The sequence below is a fragment of the Osmerus eperlanus genome, chromosome 17 (genome assembly GCF_963692335.1).
Source record: "Osmerus eperlanus chromosome 17, fOsmEpe2.1, whole genome shotgun sequence".
NCBI classification, from domain to species: domain Eukaryota; kingdom Metazoa; phylum Chordata; class Actinopteri; order Osmeriformes; family Osmeridae; genus Osmerus; species Osmerus eperlanus.
Genome location: NC_085034.1, coordinates 4,928,983 through 4,954,376, shown reverse-complemented (window position 1 = coordinate 4,954,376; position 25,394 = coordinate 4,928,983). Strand labels below are relative to the sequence as shown.

Below are 25,394 nucleotides of genomic sequence, written 5' to 3'. Positions count from 1 at the left end.
CAAGCCTTGACTTGCATTCATCCTTGCCTGGCTCTTAACCTGACTATAATTTGATTCTGTAGCTGTTCTTGGAAAGAGGCTGGATGCGAGGTATCTAGGTATGTCACATCAGGAAGAAAAGCAGACCCTAACCCAACCACATCTCTCTTGTCAGTGACACTGCTCTTATTGTGATGTTTTAATCATTCATAGATAGGCAGGTATTCTTCTGGTGATGTGCCTGAAGTTTACTCACCATTAAGGTAGGGCACAGCTAACATGGCTGCCAGGACTGGGAGAGGCAGTTAGGGCAGGATGAGGCAGGTAGGGCAGGATGAAACATGTAGGGCTGTGTTATTATATTATCTGGCATGGGGTACTGGTTACACCCATATGGTTACATGTAGTCCCAAGTCTTTCTATGAAAAGTAAGTTAAGAAATGGGTTTAACCGCAGCATGTAGGCACTTGTAATAATCAGAAAGATCATAAGTTGGCATCAGGCCTATATTCAAGATCTCTATCTTATGGAACTCCTCCCAGATATCTAGCACACTTTCACAGTAACCCACTATGACAATTCCTATTTTTAGGGCCATTTTCACCAAAATAGATATGCTGCCTTTCAAAGTTATAAGTTAGCATCACAGGCTGAGGTGACAACACTGAAAGACACAAGTTCAGTCTTGTTTAGACTTCCTTCATCCACCAGTGCATTCAAAGTAGTGTTTCCATGGAGGTAGACTTGTGCATTTGTCAGTTTCTCGACTCTTTAGTGCTTCAGTGAAGCTGTGGGGTCGGTGTCTGCTACGTTCTGCCCTGCAGTTATAGCATGAATTATTAATGTTTCCCTTCGATGGCGAAGCTGGTACTAGCAAAGGCCTCTGGAATACAGTCAGAGAAAGACATCATTGACTGTATTAACAAGTGTAGGAACGCAGGTGTGGCCTGCTACACAGGGAGAGACCAGGGAGGATCCCCCAGAGAGGAGAGGGGAAGCTTCACTTAATGCTTTACTTTATCCAGGCAAATACTGTAGGATTGCTGTGTTATTGGAATCTGTTTATTGTTGTGAGGATAGAGTAATCACAGTGTGTTTGTTAGCAAAGGAGCTAACAGTAATCTATGTGTATTGTTTATTTAATTTGTCTGCGTTGTGACTTGCCAGAACAATGCTGGTCTATTATGGCTGAATAGCAGTATTGATTTAGATGTCTGCATCTAGAAAGGTAGGATCTTCCCAGCTAAATAAACATTGAGGAATTATCGATTTCTTCCTAAGTGGTTTTTGGATTGTGTTTCTGCTTGTTCCTGTTTTTCATGCAGAGTACTATAGTGAAGTCTCTCCTCTAGTATAAACCTTTTCAGAAGGGTATCACACAACCGTCCGGTTTCACATGTAGTACTGCACTCCGGCTCCCAGCATGCCTTGCAGCATTCCAAAGTCAGGCACATTACCTGAACCCTGTCGTGGCAGAGAGAGGTCTTGGAGGTGGCTGTCAGCATCAACCCTTTTCCTTTCTCTATCTTGTGCTGATTGGCATGTGGCATGGGGGAGAGGCAGCGAGGCAGGCGGATAGCAACCACTCCAGGAACTCTTGAACCCCCCCCCCCCCAAGAAAGGATAATAGAGAGGACAAGAGAGGAAGAGAGAGGATATGAGAAGACAGGCTTTGTATGTAATTAGCCTGCAAATGAACTGTAGTTTGTCAAACAAATTAGCACATTAAGCATTGCTGGCAAACATATTGTATGCAGGGCTGACAGTCACGCTCTCGCACATGCTCAGTTGCTCAGTCCCTCTCATACTGGGGCCCCAGTGGCGCTAAAGGGTATGAAGAGCCTGCCAATCTCCTGCCCCATTCCCTTAAGTCTCTACTATCCAGATGCCTGTTCTACAGTGCTGGAGAAGCAGTCACTGAGCTGATCAAACATGACGGTGACCTTGTATGTTTCTGTGGGAGTTAGCTTGGCCTTGGCCTTTTTGTTGTTGAGTGACTTGATGAGTAGCATCCAGATGCAGCGGTACGCTGTTCTGCATCACAGCCAGCTCCAAAGTCTCAGTCTCTGATGTATTAGCTTGCTACATGACTGAACTGGAGAACAAGTTTGCCCATAGTCCTGCCTCAATGTGACCGCCCGTTCTACCCTGAGAGACCTGGTCTTGAACTTGAGTTTGATAGATGGTGCAGGTGAGCTGCAGGAGGAGTAGCTGGAGAGGCTGGTGAAGTCCAGAGAGGATCAGACTTTTGGATGTGTAATTACTTAACTCTGGCCAGTGTGGGTCTGTGTGGGTGTTATTGACCCAGTCCAAGATGGAGAAGGCCTGGCCTCGTTACCTCAGGGGAGGTAGAGGGTCTAAGGTTTGGTGACAGGACAGATGAGAACCCCGATCCACAGGGATCGTGTTCGAGACTCTCCAGCCTCCCAGTGCCCCTGTCCTCAGATCGGACTCTCCGTCCAGTCTGCCAGAAAGACACACCGTCACCGTACAGAGCTCCCTCAGGTGTTTCCTTTCAGGCGTAAGTAAACGAGGATGGTTTTCACAGCAAGAGGGTGCTGACCTTACACATAGATTCGGTGTGTGCGTTTGTGTCTGAATGCATTCGAGCTCTTCTGGTTATAGCTGTAGAAATGTGTGCGTGTGTGTTTTGGAGGCCGTCTTCCAGTGTGTGTCTCTGAGCTCAGTGGCGCGTGTGGGGTGTGTGGAGCGTGTGGAGAGGGGGTTTCAGCTTGGTTTCCTCTCTAATCTCCGGGCTGACGACAGCAGAGCTGCGACCCCGGCCCCAGTATTCCACTCATCTGTAAACACACACACCACCACAGGGGCCAGGCTAGGGGACTTGAACTACACACACACACATGCAAACACACACACACACACGCACAGAAAAACCTGAGGAGCATGCACAAAAAGAGGAACTTGATCTCTCACTGGTATATCGGTCACCTTCCCCAAACCCAGCGGGTGACCACTACTGGAAGACACGGTTTTGCTCCTGCGTTACGTGTGGTTGAGTGGGCAACCACACAGAAGGGCCTGTATGGGAAGCTCCTCTGTTCCCTTCTATAGGATCATGGTCCCCTACTGGTCTTACTGTTGGAACTGCAGTCATTGTTAGTATGGGTTGTTCTAAAGCAGGATAATTGAATTTTCCTTTGTCTCAGCATGAGGTCACTGTCTCTGAAACAGAAAACGATGCCATCAGCATTTCAAACGGCCAAACCACATAATTCTATAATCGCTGTCACTGTAAACCCTATTATTACGCTGATATTGATCGGCCCATATTGACGAGAGCAGCAGACGCTGGCATCTGAAAACCTTCCATCTCTCAGAATGCGCTAATGAGCTGTGTTCTGAGCGGTGTTCTGGCCCACTTCAACCCCCCACGCCCCCTTGGTTCCTCTTCTGAGACCCTGACTAGCACCGATGAATTAGGAGATGAGAGTTTGGATGAGTTCCAGAAGAGGCTGCCGTTGTCTCAGAAGACTCCTTAAGGAACAATTTCCAAGTCGGTGAGCCAGCCTCGGCAAGGGAATGATACAGGACGATGTGAAAACACACACGGGGAACCGGAGAAGGCTGTGGTTTATATTTGTTATTTGGATCCTTTTCATGTCGATCCATAGACGCAGTGACTTTTGGGTAGCCTCCCCGGGCAGGTGTGTGAGGTGGAGGATGGCTAGACAGCAGGTTTAGTTCTAAGCCACAGCAGACAGAGCCGACAGGCATTTAGCATTGAGAGAGATTTATGTCGGCATCCAGGGAGAAGGTTCTGGGGGCTCAGTGACGCACGCAGCCTGTTTTATATCCGTATTGGAGCGGGGTTAATGAGGATTGGAGAGCAAAGGAGGGACGGAGGAGAGAAGAAGTGCTTCTCTCCCCGTCGGCAGCTGTCTCTGATTTGTCCGCCCACTCCTCTTCCAGATGGACCCAGCAGGGCACCTCTCTTTCTCCCTCCTCCCCAGGATCAGCATCACATTGTCAGCCCAAGCCCCACTCCCTGTCCCCCTCCCGCACATCTTCCCTGGAGCGCCACGAGAGCAGAGGGCGGCTCTGAGGGCCTGTTTGTCAGTTTGTGCTGATGTGTGGGGGAGCTCTTTTACACCCGGCATCCTTTCTCACATTCACTCTTTTCATCCACTGAAGAGGTCACAAGTAAGGCCGCGAGGGTAGCTATCGTTTCAACCATAGCATAGCCTGTTTGTTAGCAGGAAGCATCCGGACCATGATGTCTGCCTTATGGCCTTATTTCTCTCATTGCAGCTACTAGATCTGTGTAGGCTGGAAATGGAGGTCAGATTTGAACATGCAGCATTCAGCTGTTTTCCACCTCGAGGGATGGGGAGAAGAGAGCTACTGTACGTTTCCAGCCAGCTGCTCTCTGATTGGACGTGTATAGCTGACTCAGCAGAGAGCAGGCCTACCACAGAGCAGGGCCAATTACCCAGCAGCCTGCTATAAACAGACGCTCCACCTGGTTCACTCTCTTTATTGTTATTTTAATCAGAGCACTTGAATTCCAGCTTCCTTAAGGCTTTGGTAATTGGCAGCAGTCTTTATTAGAGTTCCGTCTACATTCATACGGAGTGATGAAGACTTGACGATGTTTGTTTGTTTCAGTGCTTCACGTGTGCTTGCATGGGTGTTTGTGTCTGTCGGTGAGGCTTTCTTGGGCAATACTGTACATGCATGACTGAATGGCCACTATAGTGTGTTTTTAAGCAGGCAGGAAAAGCATGGTCCACTCTCCTCTCTCCAGTCTTCTATGCGATAATGTTTTTTCCCGCCTGTGAAGTTGCCAGTCCCGATGAGGGCTCCCTCCGCTTCACTGGGCATTATCTCCGAGCAGATCTAAAGATGCTGCAGAGCACTGTACCATTCTCCCTAGGCACAACAACCGGGGCAGAGCAAACCATTCATCCTCCTTTCCGTTCTCTCCCTCCGACTGCATTTCTCCTCCTCTGTCTCTTTGTATCCTTTTTCTCTCTCGGACACCCTTTTGCTCGAGGGGGCGGCCTTGCATCTAAAGGGCTGTGAAAGACTGCCCACTTTTAAAGGGCAGTTAGTAAAGGAAGTGCTGTTTAAATGGCTGCTTGAGTTTGCCAGCAGAAAGAAAACTGCCGTCAGTTTCTGTGAAAGTCCCCAGAAATGGCTTGAAGAGGGAGATTTACAACCTCCAGGCTCCTTCACGCAGGCGGGCGCACAGGAAGAGGGGAAAAGAAGACGACTGGCAACCGCTCACAAGCTGCAAAACCATAACTGAGGACTTACAACAGGCAGTCATCAAAACTGATATTTTATAGGTTTCCCATTGAATGCACCACTGCACTCAATGGGAAACCTATAAAATATCCCACTGAGTGAATAGAATGCTTTCTTCTCTGGCAGAGATCTTGGCTCTGTGTCTGATATGTACAGAATATAAGATCAGGACTGTGGTCAGCGGCTCGTTGAACCCAGTTGAGCCCCAGCTGCACTTTGAGTGGCTGGTCGATTTTTGCCACTTATCTTTTGGTTGTTTTGTTTTTTTGGGGGGGGGAGAGGGGGGTACTTGTGTACACACACACTTCTTTTCTTCACCCCAATGGGCGGAAGGGGGGTTGAGGGTTAGGGCAGTGTGGGGCTGGCACGGAAGGGCCGCCTGTCCAGAGAGCCGCTAACAAAAGAACACCAAGATCCCACAATGCCCTTCTCTCCTTGTCACTGAACAAAAGCCTCACAGAAGCCCACAGTCTCTGTCCTCACTCACCCTGCTGACCCCAGTGAACTCTCTCTCTTGTCCCCTCCCCGTTTCTCACTTAAGCTGTGTTCCTTGCTCCCTCGGCTTGTTTGCCATTCGGCTGGAGTCACTGGGTTCTTGGTGTTGAGGTTGTAGTCCTTTAAGATTGTGTGTAATTACTGTCCAGCAAGGTTTTCATGATACACATAGTACCTATACCGGTTATGATACGTTTAGTTTCTATGCAGGTTGTGATACATTGTACAAATACAGTCCACGGTTGTGGTCAGAAAGTCACTTGTGTCTAGTCCTCTGTGGCTGTAGCTTCTAATATTCTTTACCAGTCTCACCCTGTGTGATAGAGCCTCCTCACTCTCATCATGCCACTCTGAGCAGACCTATAGAACACCATGCCACATGTGAAAGGTGTCGTCTCGTTGCTTGTCAGTCCACGTTTCCTCCCTCCCTCGCCCCCACCGCCCTTCCAAATCGGGGTTCTCTTGATTTACGCACGCAACAGCCACCTCTCAGAAACCCTGCTTTCGCCCGCTCGCTTTTCCATCCGTTCGATCTCTTCTCCTCCGTACAATCGAGTTGAATTGATTCAACTCACTCCACAGTGTAAGTACCGCCCACTCGGGACGTTTACACCGAGGAGTGTGTTGAATCAATTCCACCCGATTGGACGGAGAACAAGCCTAGAACTGCCAGGCAGATGCCAGTTGTTGAGATGGCAGTAGCCACACCGTACCTGTGTGCTGTGTGTCTGAACAGAGCCTGCACTCTCCAGAGGGCTGGGTCCTTCTGACCCAGTCTGAGTGGTTAAGGAGCTGCTGCCAAGACCCAAAAGTGTTTTTGTTGCTTGGTTACACACTTTAAAAGGGCTGTTTGTCTCTGTCACCAGATTTAGTCTGATGTTCCATCATCCAGGACATGTCATTAAAAAACTAGTTGACGTGGACACTGCATGGTAGAAACATTTTGGGATATTTGGGAATGCATGAATAGAGTGAGATATGCTGCAGGGATGAGGTTGAGAAACAAACACACATCATTGCCAGATGTTAGTCCAGGAATTTGGAGTTTGAGTGTGATTTGTAGGTCTAGGTTACATCATGACTGTAGTACATAACATTTTGTAATAACATAACACACAAACACAGCAAAACTGGGCTAAAATACTATTAGAAAATACTGTAATTTCAATTATACCAGAACCTTTGCATTCTAGGTAGACTTGGCTAAATAAATATTTAAAGCATTTAAAATGTTGGGAGACACACATGCACAATATTACCTCGGTGAGTGTCTTGGAGCAAGTACTACCCCTAAACAGGATCGTTCTTTAAATAGGGTAAAGTACAGTACGCCAAGACCCTGAGTTATGAAACAGCAGTAAATCTCTTAGCAGCACAACATGACCACTGTGGCTTGTTTTCGGCTCATGACATCAGGGTTTGTCATAATGTCATGATGTGATGCGAACAGCCATCAGCATGGGGCCATAGAAGAGATGGGAAGAGAGATGGGGACAAGGGGGATGAAGAGAACACGGAAGTGAACAGCTGTTAGCAGCGTTACTCAACATCTGTCCTCCTCTTCCCTCACTGGGAGTGCTCTGCTTACCAGGACAGCCCAAACACACACGCACACATTTCATAACTCACAGAGCATTGCGTGACAGCCTCATACCCACCCCATTCACCACGCACACACCCTTTTTATGTTGTGCTATCTATCACTAGCAATCTCAACAATGTCTGCGTACACATTTTAGTTCACATTTAAATGTCAACATGCATGCAGCTTCTCAGTGATTTAACGGCACAGAGATCAGCATAGTGAGTCTGGATTTCGTTTTATATTTGTGTTTCACAATCCTATATTTACAATAACCGTGTACCCTTTCTGGACAGTCCCCAGCCTTGATGCACTCAGGGGCTATGGTAAAGGATCTATAACTATCAGGCCATGCATTATCAGTGAGCTTGAGGCGCTCAGGGCTGTAGAGTACTTCTAGAGGACGTCTGGGAGCCTAAATCCAGACACACAGGGTGCACTAAATCCCCCTGGAATGCAGCCTGCTCTCCTCATAGTGAATATCTAACCACTGAGAGAACAGGTGGAATATTACTAGTCGGGAGGGGATGGGAGGGGAGGAGCTCTTCTGGTTGGTTGCTCTGGTGTTGCTCAGTTTTTAAAGATAACAGTTGGAGGCCATGCTCTCTGCAAGTCACAGCAGGGTTTTAACGGATGTGGTTTTTCATTCCTTGGTAATGAAGTGTGTTATCTTCCCAGGGTTCGGCCCATTCATAATGAGCTGCTCTCTCACTCTGCCCTGCTCTGACTCATCCTGGCAATGAGGAACACATGTTCAGTTTGAACTCTGTGACCCAATCTGCAGCAGCATGCTTCCTCACATTGACGCACATGGCTACTGAAACTGCAGTCAGTAAACCATCCAGGCAGCTAGTCAGCCAGTCAGTCAGCCAGTCAGTCAGTGATCCAGTCAAACTGGTCGTGGTGCAGGGAACATGCAAATATTCACACTTACTGGCTTCCTATTTGACTAAAGCGATCCATCAATGACTTCACACAATATGACCTTATCTCCAATGTGTTTATTTGGCTGCTGTTACTCTTTTACAAATGAATGAGTTTGCATAGGACCTGACTAACACTTGTGGACATCAATTAAACTGACATCAGGGTTGGCTACTGCACAAAGTGTGTTGTCTACGCACAACATTGATTGACTTGCAGCCTAAGTGACAAAAGAAATGTGGATCAATAGCTGAACAAATCAGTGGTTTATGAGCTTATTTATAGTTTGTATGTGCATATGTCTTTGTGTGTTAGTACGTGTGTGTAAAAATGTGATCCTACATGCAGATCTTTGACTCTGTGTGTGTGTGTGTGTGTGTGTGTGGGTGTGTGTGGGTGTGTGTGCACATGTGTGTGTGTGTGTGTGGGTGTGTGTGGGTGTGTGTGCACATGTGTGTGTGTGTGTGTGTGTGGGTGTGTGTGCACATGTGTGTGTGTGTGTGTGTGTGTGTGTGCACATGTGTGTGTGTGTGTGTGTGTGGGTGTGTGTGCACATGTGTGTGTGTGTGTGTGTGTGGGTGTGTGTGCACATGTGTGTGTGTGTGTGTGTGTGTGTGTGTGTGATGTCTCCTTCAGCTGTTTGACCGTGTCCGGGAGGACAACCCAGACTTCCACCAGAAGATAGTTCCCATCAGCAGTGAGCTGACACAGCCTGGCCTGGCCATCAGTCCCGAGGACGTGGAGAAGCTCACTGCCTGCATCAACGTCGTCTTCCACTGCGCCGCCACCATCCGCTTCGACGAGCCTCTCAAGTGAGAACACACACACACGTAAACACACAAACACCCATTCTCAAACACACACATCGACACACACGTTCACAAACAATTAGTTTATACACCATAGGTGTCCCCTGGCACATTCCAGCCTCCCCACAGTAGAGACTGGGGTCTCCAGTCTGCATATAAGCTGTGATGCCATGGCCTTTATCTGGGCTACGCTTGATGGTGTGTACTCAGAAAGACCGGGTATTATTTGCTCATTGTCTCATATAGCAGGAAGGGCCACTGAGCAGAGTCTTCTACAGGATGTTTTTGTTCTGATGTAGAATAAATGGAAGGAGGATGTTGAGAAAGAACTGACATCACAATAGATTTGTTTTATATTTGTTAAACATTCTGGTTCTGGAAAAGGATGACTAAACACAAAGAGCTTTAACAATGAACCCATGATGAATACAGGATCCAGACACCAAAACTGACAGACTAAAATTGGTGAACATTTTCCCAAATTGGTTCTTAACTTACCGAGTGTCGTCGAAACTCTTCGTATTGTCGCACGAAACGTTTCAGTACACTCGATGATGTCATCAAACTGAGGCAGTGTGCATCAGTGTCATCTAAGCCTGTCGCCCTGGGTCTTGCTGCTGCAACTGAATATTCCCGAGGACAGCAGTCTGTCGATATGTTGAAGGGGCATATGTACTGGCATTTTCTGGCGGGTGCAGTCCCGGGCTAGTAGGCCATTACTGTGACTGTGGTGTTGCTCAGCTATGCGGGGCACATGCTGATACACGCCGGTATGGGCTTGGATCGTTCCTCTTACACCAACGAAAAGAATGTGACGGCATCCAGTTCTAGATTTCAAGTCGTATTATTGCGATGTCATGCAGCAGATTACGCAAAGTAGAATGTGACTGGCGTAGTGGCATGGTGTTGTGACATATAGAACAGAAACACGTCCATCGATGGGAAAGAGACACCGATAGATGGAAAAAGAGAGGAACTATGTTTAGGCTGTGCAATTAAGACTGAGACACTGTACGTCCCTCAGCTTGCAGCCTGCTGAAGCCAGAGAGTGACTTGTCTGATTTCTACTCCGGGGTAAAGGGCTTCTGTGGGATTAGGCTGGTGACAGCTCTGTCTGCGGTCAGGTGTCGGTGCATCTGGGAGACGGAGAGAGGGAGTGAGACGGAGAGAGTGTGATGTCCGTCTGGGAGCAGGAAGGGGCTGCAGATGGATGTCTAGGCTGGACTAACAGCTCAGTTTGCCTCCCTGTAATCTGAATGGTTCCCACCCGACTAGCAGAATATTCTCGTTGTATCGCCTTCTCAAGTTTCATTCCTTTCTGGCTATTTTCTCTCTCTCTCTCTTTCTCTTTCTTTTTCTGTCATGCTCTTTCCTTCTCTCCCTCCCTCCATTCTTGGTTCAGACTCATAACTCTCAGTGTTCCAGGCAACAACCTTGTTAGGGAGGGCAGGGGCATAAATCAGATGACAGTGTTCTCGCTGAAGCTGTGGGACAGAGAGCAGAGCACTTCAGATAGCTGCAGGCACACCTCAGACCGGTCCTGCAACAATCAATCACTATCAAGAACCGCAAGGCTAGCGCCAAAGTACTGATAGCCGTGGTAGCGTTTTTCCCGCTAACCGCTAGCAGCCGTCTGTCACCCAAATAAAGACACTATGGCGTCAGTTTGGGTATGAGTCACAGGCTTGGAACAGCCCGGAAAAGGAAACAGCTAGAAGTGGTAAGTAGGTACCACAGTCACAGTGATGTTTCTCCATAGTTAGCTGGACCCTCAGACCGGAACCGTCTCCTCACGGTGACACTGACTGTCACGACCGCAAGCCTCCCCAAAGCTGTCTCTACAGGGCCACATGATGCCGCCAAACCGAAACTGATTTATGCCTATGGACCCATCAACCGTCACACATTCTCTCGCTCTCTCTCTCACACACAAACACACACACACACACACACACACTGACTGCCTCTGTCTGAGCAGCACTGTCTGTCCCCCATGGGCGTCTGGGTGACATGACCTAACAGTCAGTCTGGTTTCATCCCTAGGCAACATTCTCTCCTTATGTCACTATGGTTGTCACAATCCTCCTTCTAGGTGTGTCATGGACGGATGTGGTATGCTATTTGGAGATTTGTTTGTGTTGGTAGACAAAGCAAAGGCTTGCATGGCGCAGTGCTTATTGTGGAATTGGAGCACATCACGTAAGCATGACATGGTGTAAGTGGTATCACTGATGATGCGAGTGTGTCCGTCAGAAGTTGCTAGTTCTTCTCATCCTTTCTCTCTTTCACTATCTGTAATTATATGTCATCATTTAATTCATTAAATCCCTCTCTCTCCCTTTCTCCCTCTCTCCCTCTCTCCCTCTCTTCCTCTCTCCTTCTCTCTTTACTTCTCTCTCCATCTCATTCTGTCTATAACTGGTTTGTGTCTGATGTATCTCATTATGCTTCCTGTGGTGAGAAAATAAATCCGAAGTCTGCAAATGCTCCTTGTTGAAAAGGCAAACATTTGTACACACATAATCGCACACTTTGTCTCTTTCTTTCTCTCTCTCTCTCTCTCTCTCTCTCTCTCTCTCTCTCTCTCTCTCTCTCTCTCTCTCTCTCTCTCTCTCTCTCTCTCTCTCTCTCTCTCTCTCTCTCTCTCTCTCTCTCTCTCTCTCTCTCTCTCTCTCTCTCTCTCTCTCTCTCTCTCTCTCTCTCTCTCTCTCTCTCTCTCTCTCTCTCTCTCTCTCTCTCTCTCTCTCTCTCTCTCTCTCTCTCTCTCTCTCTCTCTCTCTCTCTCTCTCTCTCTCTCTCTCTCTCTCTCTCTCACAGACACGCACACACACACACATATAAACTCACACACAACACAGGCCCCACACACATTCCCTGGGAGCTTTATTGTGTCTTCCTCATCTCTGCCAGGCACGCCCTGCAGCTGAATGTGATCGCCACTCAGAAGCTCCTGTCTCTGGCCAAGCAGATGCAGCACCTGGAGGCCTTCATCCACATCTCCACCGCCTATGCAAACTGCAACCGCAGGCACATCGACGAGGTCATCTACCCCCCGCCTGTCGAGCCGAAGAAGCTCATTGAGTCCCTGGAGTGAGTACAGCCTCATTTCTACTTGAGGTAGGGATCCATGTGGGCTCCTTCTCCTCTCATCCATTCAGGGACGGAACCGAGATTTGATTTCCGAGTTAAGAAATCGAATTTTTTGGAACCAAGCAGTGTTGCTGGAGAGGATTATGGAGGTCAAGGAGGATTGTCAGACAGCTCTGTTCACACCATGCACCGACAGATAAGGAGGACATTAGCTGACGTGTACAGTACATCTCCCTGTCTGTCTGTCTGTCTGTCTGTCTGTCTGTCTGTCGTCCAGTAACATCCACGTGTCCTCTTGTGCTGTGTCTGCAGGTGGATGGATGACAGTATTGTGCGTGATATCACCCCTCGCCTCATAGGGGACCGTCCCAACACCTACACCTACACCAAGGCCCTGGCCGAGTGTGTGGTCCAGCAGGAGAGTGACAAGCTCAACATTGGCATTATCAGGCCCTCCATAGTGGGGGCCAGCTGGCAGGAGCCTTTCCCTGTGAGTGTTACCTCTTACCTGGGCAGAGGAGCAGCATAAGCGGGGGGTCGTGGGTCAGACACTCCAATGTCGACTGTCACTGTTTGTTCAGTTTATGCTGTGTGGATGCTTGAGCATGTTCAGGACTGAATGCAGTACTTCTGCCCAGAATGTTCTCCTCTTGACTATTGAATGTCTCTACAAACGGGACATGAATACAAAACATACCATACTATTACTTTCATGCTCTGAATAAAAACATCCTTTGACCATTTTGACCATAACCTTTGGACAGCCAAAAAATTGGATACTGTCATGTGTAATGTTGTCATGATGTTCCAGCCTGTTGATGTATGACGCTATCATTATTGAAACAGTGTCACATTTCAGTAAAAGCCCTAGGGCTAGTGTTCAGCCTGCCTGTTCACATCCATAATATTCTGTTGTTATTGGAAACAGATAGAAACAAGCTATTGGTCGCTGTAACATTACACTGGTCAATACCACTCCTGTGTTCTGGATCCTAAGCGGCTCAGGGCTGAAGGCTTCACAAGGCCTGGGTCAGGATTAGTATTTGGGGTATAAAATATGTTTGTTCATCTGTCCATTCAGCCTGCTTCTCAGAGGGTAATCTAGACTGACCCTAGCATCTGAGATGGAGGGAGGTATTCCCGAAACTCAATAGTCCCTGAGTGTCCCCACAGAAGGTCAATAAAGAATTTTGGAAAGTTCAGCTGAATGCTAGTGAAGAAGACCAGCAGGTGCAGAGCTGATGGGGCTCTCCATACTAAGATTAACCTTTACCGGTTTTCCAACATCTCAGCATTAAATTCTATCCAGTTAAGCATTTAAGTCTTCACTTAGCATAAGTGGTGATTATTATCTTTCTCTCCTGCCAAATATCTTTTGGCGCCTGGAAGCCTTAAAGGAAAGATGTAAAGTTATAGATGAACACAATAGACAACCCCTTTCTTTATCCTTTATATCGGCTTGTGTTTGTACACCTGTAGCCCCTGAGCCAGGAGTTGTGTGAGGGTACCTTGGCTCTGACTGGCCTGGTCTGGCAGGGACACTGCAACCCTATTTGTGTGTGTGTGTGTGTGTGTGTGTGTGTGTGAGAGATTTATGCTACTTCAATCCCCAGTACTTCAGTATCCCACTAAGTGTTAAAAGATCATTAACAAATCCCCTATCAGGTTTCACAGATTTATTGGCTCCCTCTTTCTCTTTAAGAAAGCAATCTGATTGGCAGTTGACTGCAGAACGGAAGACGGCTCTGTTTACCACACGAGTGTCTGTTAAGACCAGAGCTATCTGGCCCCTGCATTAACCTGAGCCACATACCCACACATCAGCACAGTCTATTACCAGCACTCCTATTCATTTTGTAATGCCATTTTTTTATGACACGTAATTGACGTTGACCCTGTGTTACTACCCACCCGGCCTCCATCTCCATGCTGACTCAGCACACTCTCGCCAGCCTCACCACTGCTGCTCTGAGCACTGGAGCTCCATGCCCTTGTCCCTTGTGTCAGGGCAGAGCTCGAGGAAGCGCATGAGGAGCTCCCACTTCTCCCATCACTCAAACACGTTCCTCTCTCTTCTCACTCAGGGCTGGATCGACAATTTCAACGGACCAAGTGGAGTCTTCATTGCGGTATGATTTTAGTCGATCATCCGTATACTAGTATCCACCTGCCTCTTCTGGGAGTGGTATCTAATCCCACCATAACCAATCTGGAACCGAAGAAAAAAATTAAATAACAATTTAAACCTCTTAAAGGTCTCATTTAAGAAAAACCTCCCCACAGTGTAAGGCATTCTGCTGGTTGTAAGCCTGTGTCGTCCTGTGTCGTCCTGTCCTGCAGGCAGGGAAGGGAATCCTGCGCACCATGAGAGCCAACAACGACGCCGTGGCAGACCTCATCCCTGTGGACGTGGTCATCAACTTGACCCTGGCAGCTGGCTGGTACACGGCAGTGCACAGGTTAACACTCCCTGAAGGTGGACTATGATTGAACCCACACACAAAATCAAATCAACTAACCAGCAGCCGCGCCCCCCCCCCCCCCCCCCCCCTCTTTGTGACTTTTTCCACACTCTGGAAATCTTCCATAATGCCTCCCATACTTGGGGTTATATAGTAGAGTAAGTGGTGCGGTTGTGGTGTGGAAATATTTGGGGGAGGAATTCTTATCACAGCCATGCAGTGACCTCTTCTCTCTCTATCCTCTAGACCCAAGTCAGCCCTGGTGTACAACTGCACAACAGGAGGCATCAACCCTTTCCACTGGGGAGAGATCGGTAGGTTTTCTTTGTCTGCCATCTGGTGGCAGGGATGAGCAAGACACATAGAACCCCCTGCAAGACATTTCAGCCAGAATGTTTCTATGACATCATGAAGTCACCATTAATAAACAGCCGGTGGTATGGTTTGGCCTTAGCAGAGAGTGGGAGACTTAAATGTTTTTCACTGGAGCATTGTTTGCATATGGCTATATCTGTTACCGTATTGCATGAATCATCATATTTGCCGAAGAGTGTTGTGTAACTGGTCTTCAGGGTCATACATGAGTCATGAATATGGACCAATATCAGTGCTCCAACAATAATTGTTAGCTATTGTCCAGTCATGTATACCTCAGCGGTCAGCGAGGAGATTGTAGATTAGATGGCCACAGGCGTCGGGCAGCCTCAGATTAAACTCCCCGGTCTATCAGATTAGGAAATCTGATCCTTTCACCCTGGAAATTGTCTCCAGATGGCTAGCTTCGGGATTAGGCCTCATCACTCTCTCTGACTGTTATGAAACAGGCACGGTGCTCGCTAATCTCACTGGCCCACATAGAGGGCTAGGAATCAAGCTAATAATGGGGCCAAGAGGGGTAATGGTGGACAAAGATGTTCACAGGGTTGGGTTAAATGTAATCATAGGCATTCGGGTTTCGGGTTACCTATACAGATCGTTGGTGTGGTGTAACAGATGCAGCCTGCCAACATCTGACTTGGTGCCGCACCCCTAGCAAAGCTTTGTGGGCGGTGCAGCAACAGTTTGGTTTAGTCGTGGTCCACTGCTATCTCCATGGCAACTGGGGTGTGGAGGCTTTTCGTTAGCGATTAGCGGTGGTGCTGTTAGCATAGCCCGTGAGCCAGCCAGGGCACATCTGGTCTGTCACCTTGAGTCTGATCAACGGAGCCGCTGGCTGCATTGTTACCATGGAAATGCGGAGGACCGGGTCGGCTGTGATGTAAGGCGTTAGGTCGCACAGATTCCAGACCACTGGAGGAGGGTCTAGCAGTGATATATACTGGTCTAAATGTGTTCATAATTGTAATTCTATAAAGAGCAAAAGCTAAAGGAAACTGGACCCAGGCCCTTTGTTCTACATCTCTGTGATCTCTGTCCTTTATTAACCCTGAAATAGCTGAAGATCTGAGATAGCCCTGAAATTGCTTTTGCTCCATCACTATGTCAGTGCAGGAATAGCAGAAAACTGTGTTATTGACTGATATTTATGACTTTATATCAGAAGATAGGATCAGTGCTTCACTCACATTCATCCTAATATTGTTCTGTGCTCCTCCCAAGAGCACCATGTGATGTCCACGTTCAAGAGGAACCCTCTGGAGCAGGCCTTCCGGAGGCCCAACGCCAACATCACCTCCAACTACCTGATCAACCAGTACTGGATCCTAGTCAGCCACAAGTTCCCTGCCCTCATCTACGACTTCTATCTGCGCCTGTCTGGACAGAAGCCACAGTGAGACCTTAACACTCAGGACACACAGGCAGAGCGCAGGATGGCCACAAGAACCACCCCATATAAGCTCCCACTAGTCATCTCTATCAGAGCACAACCATGGTTCTGGAATTTAAGACTACGTTTAGCTTAATTACTATAAAATGGATCAGAACATGTTGTGTATTGGGTGGGTGGGTAATGGTTCAGTGGTAGAGCATTTCATTGCAGGTCAAAATATTGCAGGTTTAAATCCTCCCCTCTGTATGTCGTTTTGGATGAAAGCGTCTGCTAAATGAGCACTTGAAATGTTCTACACTATATAACCCCCTCCATGTCTGCTTCCCTCCCTGGCCAGGATGATGCGCATATTCAACCGGCTCCACAAGGCGATCGGACTGCTGGAGTACTTCAGCAGTCAGGACTGGGAGTGGAACTCCGACAATATGAACATGTTGATGAGTCAACTCAGCCCGGAGGACAGGAAGGTAAGCTGCCACTCACCGCTAGGGCTACGAGCTGTGAACTAATCCAGGGCTTCCCTCACAGTGTTCGAGGTGGATTTGTAGATGGTATGTATGATCACCATTCTGTCTCAGCATATAAACCTCCTTCTGTGAATTTCCTTACTTGCTCCTGCAGACGTTCAACTTTGACGTCCGCCAGCTGAACTGGCCAGAGTACATTGAGAACTACTGTATCGGCACTAAAAAGTACGTTCTGAATGAAGACATGTCAGATATCCCTGCTGCCAGACAGCACCTGAGGAAGTAAGTCAATTACAAACATGTACCAAAGCACTTCAGCAAATATACTTACATGAAGGATTAGAGAAAGGGAAATTAGCCTTTTTTTTCAATGCAGGATGGTGATCATGTGATTATCAAGCCTTCAATATATGTCCTGTATGTCAACTTCTCTCACTATGACTCTCTCCCTATACATCTCTGACTGCCTCTCTCCCCTGACACCTCTCCTCCTCTCCCTCTCTCCCTCTCTCTCTCCAAGGTTGAGGAATATCCGCTACACTTTCAACACCCTGGTGCTGGTCTTTTTCTGGAGGGTGTTCATCGCCCGCTCCCAGATGGCCCGCAACATCTGGTACTTTGTCGTCAGCCTCTGTTTCAAGTTCCTCTCCTACTTCCGAGCCTCTAGTACTCTCACCAACTAACTGACCGGCAGCAACAGCCAACGAGACAGCACCTTTCGGCCCCTCTCTGCCCCCCCCCCCCCCCTCTTCAGCAAACGCCACCCCCAGTCCAACCAAGATGACCTTCTGAGTGTAGGTGGTAAAACAAGGGGGACAGAAGAGGAGTTAATGGAGTTTGAAGTATTAGGAGGGAAAGAGGTATATTATTAGCCATGGAATGTATTCATTTCAACAACAAAAAATCAGATTCTGCACTGTTCATTCATCAAAACCCCCGTAGTTCATACAAAGCCAAGTGACTCCACATCAAATTTATTATTTTTATACTTATATTTATACCTATACTGATTATATATGCAACTAAAGATCCATTACAATATCCTATACTTTTCTTCTTTTCTTCTGCTTTCTCCACGTTTATTGTCACATTGCCTGTCCTCTCATGTGATATATTGCCTTGGAAATTGTGATGATTTTTGTTTTTTTCTTATTTTTGCATACTTGAAATTAGTCAGTGCTCCACAATTGGGCACTTTCTGTACATGAATCATTAATGGTGTGAAATCTTAAAATATCCATGGTCTCTCTTTTCTAAAGATGGGTGATTTTGGGCAAGTATTAATTTGCCCGTACGTACTGCCTATTTAAGACACACACACTAACAGGCTGTAGGCAATGCCATTTCAACATTTTAGATATCAACAGTTAGTTGTTGGCCCTAAATCTAAATGTACAGTAGACAGCAACTGTAACACTACAAAGACATGGCCAGGTCCAGTGTCTTACTGTTGATGGTTGTAATGAACTACTATCAATACTGATATATCAGTATGTTATTTAACGTACAGTGTTGGACTCCTTGTTTGTTTTGATGCTCATTCACCTTTTGCCTGTTTGTACAGAAGTTTCTACTGAGGCTAGGGTAACTACTTTTTCATCTTTTTAAATTATTGCATCAAACAAAGGCTAGTCTTATGAAGGCTGTTCATGGTGAGGGACTATACATAATTACGCATAAAACACAGTTTTGTGCATATTTACTGTAAATATTTGAAGTTATATATTATTCTTATATATTGTACCTACCAAAAAGACAGTGTGTCATTCCGTTAGGAGTTTGTCTGTTCTACCAGAGAGCTTCCCAAAAAATCTACCACAAGTGTTAGCGTGACAGCAGACCAGTTTTCATAAAACAGATGAAGAAATGTATGCACAGTCTTTGTACATTTGATGTATCGACTCTTGGCAGACTAATTGATATATTGAAGTGAAAACAAATTGAGAAAGATAACCCAAAACCCATCTTCAGAAATGAAATACTACATTTTTGTATGCTAAGCTAGTTTTCGGGTGCAAACATGGTGACTGTTCTTTCCTGATTTCAGGAAGGGACCATGACCCCACCCATCCAACCCAATTATCATGCTATGGATCTTAAGTATGAAGTAGCATCAGAAAGGGATCAACATAACATCCTGCTTGTTAGTGAAGTTTGTTCTTATGTGTGTGTCCTGTTGACAAAAAAGTGGTGTACTTGCTTTTGGATTCTAAAAGCGGAGGTGGACTGACACTTCCTAACAGCCACACCTGTGCTATGATTTTTGTCTCATAAATGTTTTTCTAATACCATTTGCAAAATGTCCAGTCACCCTATGTCTCTGGCTCTGAAAGCACTTCATTTATGTCTGCTTGGCAAAACTTTAATAAAATCTAAGAGATCAAACATACTAGTGTGCTATCCATTATGCTCCATTATCCTGTCCTATTATGTGCAATAGTTTGTCTTTTTTTAATGCAAACTAAGGACGGAAAGCTGTTTGTTTGTAAACACTTCCAATGTCTTATAAAATGAAAAACCAGCAGTAACTGTATGTAACTTCATCAAACTGTTCAGTTTCTGAGAGCAAGACTGTCCAAGAACATACCAAGAGAGGGTTCCAGTTTGTACACCATATTGTCTTAATCATAATTCAAAATTCTGAATAAATTACAACCTGGGGTACGTGCTGGTTTACCAAGTGCAGAGTGCAGCTGGCCTACAAACCTTTTGACAAAAAGAAGACATTAAATACTCCACATTGACAATGTTATCAAAGGACATCTTGGGGCCACAATGTAGGCTAGTTATTTATACAACTTCAACAGCAGTCAACTATCATCCTCATGCTTATTTTTATAGTTTTCTTTTTAGGTCAGCATTCACATGTTGATGTGTAGCTGTAGAATCTCTTTAAAACTGTGGCTGAATAAAAGTAAAAAACACCTTACCTGTGGACTGGTGTATAGTGTATATGAACAACATCACTTCAGTAATAAACTGGAAATAAACTCACCCTTTTACTGTTGCACATGGAACTTTATCGAACAGATTAGAAAAATTTCAACACCAAGCAAGACAAATGTATTTAATGTGAGAAATAACTAATTTTATATACAACTACAAACCCAAAACAAATACTGCAAAATACCTAGGCAGTCAAAATGCAAATATGAAAGTGTAACATTGTAGACAGCTTGTTTCCATATCAGTGCACTGTAATTAAAATGCTCAATGACTTGGAACAAAGAATAATAACACCTGACGTTTACAGCCCCAAGATATTCATTTCAAGAAACAATTTTCATTTTCGTCTTAATTGGTAAAATAAAACATACAAAATTAGCAGCTGTCCTTTAATTGCAAAATAAAACATAGATAATGGGGTCTACAGAAGCTGTATGAAAGTCTGTCAGTTGAACATTCTTGTGCTTTGGTACTTCCTGTATGTCCCCAGAGCAGGGCACAGGAGGCCCAGGTTCCCCAGAGCAGGGGACAGGAGGCCCAGGTTCCCCAGAGCAGGGGACAGGAGGCCCAGGTTCCCCAGAGCAGGGGACAGGAGGCCCAGGTTCCCCAGAGCAGGGGACAGGAGGCCCAGGTTCCCCAGAGCAGGGGACAGGAAGCCCAGGTTCCAGCTCAGGCTGGTTACTCGCTTGCAGTGTCGTCTGATAGGAGAGGTGCATGGTTATTTATCTGGCTGCCTGGGTATGGAGCCTGGAAACAAATAAAACACAGTGTACTGTAACATTATCAACACCAGGAAGACAGGGATTCACTCAAAGATTCTCAAGTCACTGCCAGATCGAGTTTTTTTCTTGGTACCTCCCTGGGTCTGTATGAACCCAGTTTGAGGCGACAGCCAATCACATCAAAGCAGAAACCAACCAGTCCATGGAGCATTCCTGAAGGAAGACACATAGAAAGGAATTAGACTACTTTTCTTTTCTTTTTTTACCATTATGTCACCAAAATGAGTGTGGGAACATCATTGCGTAAGACCCATCTTATACTATATTAGATTAATTAAGTCTGAATTATCAAGATATTTTTGATGGTTCATACTAGTATAGAAAGTAGAGGGTGGACCAAGAGTTACCTGTGGTGGAGAATATGCCCCCGATGATGCCACATAGTCGTACCAGGAACTGCCAGAGTGGCATGTGCTGCTCGCTAACCGTCACCATCAGAGAACTGGTGTCGTACTTGACGAAAATACCAGACACGCCGTGGCTGCCCGCCGCATGGTTTATCACCCTCTCCTGAGGACAACAGAGCTTCTGTTTCATGTGCACTTTACTGTCTGCCAGTGATATTGGTCCTGATGCAAAATATGCACTGACACTGTGCACCCAGCAGGGGGAGTTCAAGGCAATTCCCCTCTAGGATTCAAAGACTGTGCTGATGAAACGTCATGACATCGCAGTGGTTGCCACATCGATCGAGCTAGGATTGTGGCGGTCATTTGACTTGACTTCCTTTTCAGGCTTTTCATAAACCATAACTTTTTTAATCAACACTTTATCTAAATGCCGGAAAAGTAAGAGGGAACACAGGAGGACTAACCCGCTCAGTCACAGAGAACTGGTGTGTGTCTGCAGACACCTTGGATGTGTGGAGCTTGGTGGGAACTACTGTGATAAAGTACTGGAACATATGGTTATCTGGAATTACAACAATATCAATCTTAAATACACACTGCAAAAACACAACAAAAGAAGGATATACTATGCAAAGCATTTCATCCGCATGAACTGTAGAATTTCTAAATGAACTAAATTTGTACAGTAAAATGTGTTTATTTTAGGCATATCTAAATTAAAACGAAGGCTTTGCTCCAAAATGTATGTAGTTCAAGTGTAGGATTATTTCCCCAAAATAATCTAAAAGACTTTCATGTCTGCTGTAATAAAGCTATACCTGCACTAATCCAATTCAAATGGGTAACAAAATAGCAAATAGTTTCATCCTTATTGTGGCAGGATATTCAGTCAGAGATGATGGAAATATATTTACAGCAAAGTATAACAGCAAATAGAGTCCCTCCAAAGCAAACAACAATGCACTGGTACAGTGTAAAAGGACACATAAAGACACACTCCATCATTTATACTGGTTTCATGGAGGAGCAGTAACTTACTGTTATCTGTGATTTTCTCTGTGCCATCCAGAGGATTGATGATGCCTGGGATCTCCTCACCAAAAGACAGATGGTCTATCCGATGGGAGAAATTGTATGCTGCATGGCAATGGGGAAAGACAACTAGGGATGAACACTGAATGCCTCTATTTTACAAAGACACTTTAAATTCTGACAATAACCTTAATTAACCTTGAAAGTGTTTTGCATCAAAAAGACAAAAAATATAAGTCTGTGCATAACCGCATTACTATTTATTTTACAGAAAATTGACTGAAAGTTTTTATGGCTATGACAAGTGAGTGGTAGGATAACTTACTATCATGGCTGACAAAGGCAGCTATGTGTGCGTGTCCACGAGGATGATGGATAGGCCTGACAAAGACAGCAAACCAGGACTATGAGTAGTCACCAAAAGCAACAGCACAGAGTAGTAATGTACAACATTGTATAAACATGGCTGTAACTACACTATTTACCTACTGTTGGGTCAGACTTACTTTCCCACTGTGACATGGAAGTTCCCTGCTACTTTGTTGACATAAACATGCCCATGGATCCTACAAGCACTGAGAGGCTCTGTGGGGTTGTGTTCCCTAAGCACACACACACACAATACACACTCCTTGTTATTACAACATACTTGCTTGAATTACATTGTAATCCCACCATGCAGAAGGGTATTGTTGAGGCAACATAACACCCAGACTGACCGGGGGGGCAGGGCAGTGGGGGATCCCTTCAGGACACTCTTGTACAGGACCTCCTGAAGGGCATGCTCCTCTCTCAGGTTGTTCTGGACCAGCAGCAGAGTCCTGAGGACCAGAAGCAAGTCAGACACTCGAAACAAAACAAGATTGTACAGTTCAGAAGCTACCTGAACAGGTAAGAGCATATTACTGTGAAAGCTGCCTGAGGAAAGTTTGTACCTGTGCCACAGTCTTTGTTGTGGAGACAGCTCAAAAATCACCTAAAATTATAAAAAATTAATAGATACTATGGGTTTTAAAGTTGAATATGTAGGGTGCTGTTTAACACAAGTATGCAGATCTGAGTAATTTATTTGAAGAGGACGTTTCTATAGGCTTGATCCACTTACAGGTTCATAGCGAAGACCATTAGATGTGATCATGGTTTCTGCCAGATCCAGAATGTCTGCACCCACATCTGAAAGCAGCATAATAAATTTATCTCAAATGTATCCATGATATTTCAAAGATGTATGCCAAAACTGTACTTTTGCAGGTTGAAAACTTACGCTGACATTTCATGGCAACGGTGATATCTATGTTTATTCTCATTTTGCTGTGGATACCAAAAGATAAGTGTTATGATCAAAACGTAGGCTAACTTTGAAGTCTAGACAGACACTATACCGCAATAAATACGTTAACCTTTAGACATACCTGGAAAAATCCTTATCAACTTCATAGTCATACTTCATCCAGGTTTCTCGGTAGACAAAAAACTCAAAGAAGACAAGCAGTGCCATGGCAGTGAATGCTATCAAAGACACTGCAGAGGACAATAATTAACATTCAGTCATTCAGGATAATGGCAAACTGAATGCTACTCGATGCAGTAGCATACAATTCTGTGATAATAACCAAGTAGCGACTGTAATATGCACCTGTTCCCCCGGTAGCAGTTGTCTCTACATAGCTTTCCGGGATCTTTGGAAAAGCATCCAACTCCTTCACCAGGCTCAGAGCCTTCTTTTTCGACAAACGCCTCATCCTCGCGACTGTTTACCTCCTCCCTTGCTCATGGGTAAACTGAAACACGTGCACCATCAGTTACAAGCACAAGTGTTGGCTGTCCAATGTGGTGACATTGGCACTCTCATTTGTTTCTGTAAATTTACGTTTTACTTCCGACCCCAAAACTATGCCCAACCATGGTCACTGTATACAGTATACAGTGCATGCATATCGACTCGAGAAAGCAATTCCTAAAACTGTCAAGACAACGATCATCGCTACATTTCAACAGCAAATGACAGGAGCCTAATGAAGAAATACAATTAAATTATATTGAAACTGACCAGTTGAGGCGGTCCATCACATTTAATTTCTAAATCACCATCCATTCCCAAGCATGTCATCACATTCAGTCATTCACTGTCTTTCGCACTGTTCCTACCTGCGTTAATACGTTTAGAAATCTATTACTTAGGTCTTGCTCATTAAACCTATAAGGGTTCATTAAACAAAACCACAAGAACAGAATGTGAACACGCTTTAACGTAATAAGATTCTTCCTTATTTTTGACAGTATTATCTTCACTGCGCCTGCGCGAGTTGTTGACGAGATTGCAGGGGGTGAAGTGTTCCCCTTTATCCACCAGGTGGAGCTATACATCCATGAAAACGTGGAATCAATGAAAATAGGTTTATCCTCTGTGGATTTCAGTTCACAAAGCGTTGATTACACTGTGTTAAGGTGTCGAGCTGTCTGTCTTGAAACCATAGGGAAGATGCCAAGCAATACCGAGGCGGGTATAGAGCTTTGCAATACAACCAAATATTAGGCCTAATGAGTGGTAGCGACACAACTAATAATCATGGTAGAAGTAATTTGGTTGCAACCCTTGCCAACATTGGAATATCGGATTCAATGCTCTGATAGTTATTGTATAGATTCGAGTTATTTTTAGGTTTTTTTTATGTATTGAAAACAACTGAATGATCTGTAGTATGTTCAGTAAGTCAGCCCTTCATATCCTGAATGCATTAGGCCGATGTGTCTGCAAAGCAGCACAGATGGGCGTTTGGGGGGATGGGCGATGTCAACTCACAGATCATTGTGGGTCGCAAGTCCCATTGCTATTCGCCACACAGGCACGCAAGGCACGTCAGACATGCCCTTAGAGACAAAAAGAGGGGATTATTTAGGGTTGTGAAAGTCTCTTGTGTCTTCAGCCGTAGACTTCGCAACCATGTGACCTAACAGTGAGAAGGGGTTCACTAGATGATGAAATATTAAGACAAACAACATCAAAAAAGTTTGTTTCAGAATCACTGAAGCCAATTAGCCAAACACTTTTGGAAAGTATTGCCGAGCAGTATCACACATTGTGTGAATTATGTCATCTTTGTTTGTGGGTCAGTGATCACTGTCACTGAAACCCTGGCTGGCAGACAAACTATTTAAAAACGGATGTAAACAACATCAAACAACAATGCTTTGTTTTTACAATCTGTCATTTGAAACGTGTCTGTTTAATATAACACATTTTATTCACATCCAAGACACCAAAATCCTCCCATCATGACCTAGCCTAAGCAAAAAGCGCTATTGTCGTCTGTTTTAACCAGTTTAAAACGAATACTTTTTCAAATTGTCGTCAAATAAGATTGCACTCTTGTCTTTCGTGAGCAGTCGGATTTTTTCTCGGCCGTTTCCGTGAACTGAAACAAATCCCCGCCCCA

At 45.4% G+C, this 25,394-nt stretch overlaps 2 protein-coding genes across 5 annotated transcripts in view; one reads left to right on the top strand and one right to left on the bottom strand.

Moving 5' to 3' along the window:
• Positions 1-19,375, top strand: part of si:dkey-97m3.1 (fatty acyl-CoA reductase 1) — a 35,942-nt gene extending 16,567 nt beyond the window's left edge. Inside the window, exons 3-13 of one of the 4 annotated variants that reach the window (XR_009932522.1) lie at positions 8,885-9,060; positions 11,968-12,147; positions 12,460-12,637; positions 14,232-14,276; positions 14,488-14,606; positions 14,856-14,923; positions 16,209-16,380; positions 16,718-16,847; positions 17,002-17,129; positions 17,368-17,707; positions 18,895-19,375. Coding sequence is in view for 3 of the 4 variants with exons in the window: in XM_062482696.1 (XP_062338680.1) it covers positions 8,885-9,060; positions 11,968-12,147; positions 12,460-12,637; positions 14,232-14,276; positions 14,488-14,606; positions 14,856-14,923; positions 16,209-16,380; positions 16,718-16,847; positions 17,002-17,129; positions 17,368-17,530 (1,359 nt within the window). In the remaining variant the exon portion in view is untranslated. Of the gene's footprint in view, positions 1-8,884; positions 9,061-11,967; positions 12,148-12,459; positions 12,638-14,231; positions 14,277-14,487; positions 14,607-14,855; positions 14,924-16,208; positions 16,381-16,717; positions 16,848-17,001; positions 17,130-17,367 lie in introns of all 4 variants that reach the window. The other 3 variants (XM_062482697.1, XM_062482698.1, XM_062482696.1) reach the window with 3 other exon arrangements.
• Positions 19,376-19,900: 525 nt separating this feature from the next.
• On the bottom strand, positions 19,901-24,243 carry LOC134037431 (endoplasmic reticulum-Golgi intermediate compartment protein 2-like). Its single transcript, XM_062482699.1, has 15 exons — positions 24,106-24,243; positions 23,594-23,738; positions 23,370-23,478; positions 23,222-23,268; positions 23,063-23,130; positions 22,893-22,933; positions 22,677-22,778; positions 22,464-22,559; positions 22,283-22,338; positions 21,964-22,062; positions 21,390-21,487; positions 20,923-21,085; positions 20,649-20,728; positions 20,455-20,540; positions 19,901-20,334 (listed from the first exon to the last, which is right to left on the bottom strand). The coding sequence occupies exons 2-14, from the start codon at positions 23,697-23,699 to the stop codon at positions 20,472-20,474; spliced, it is 1,134 nt and encodes a 377-aa protein (XP_062338683.1). The 5' UTR covers positions 23,700-23,738; positions 24,106-24,243; the 3' UTR covers positions 19,901-20,334; positions 20,455-20,471.
• Positions 24,244-25,394: the final 1,151 nt, after the last annotated feature.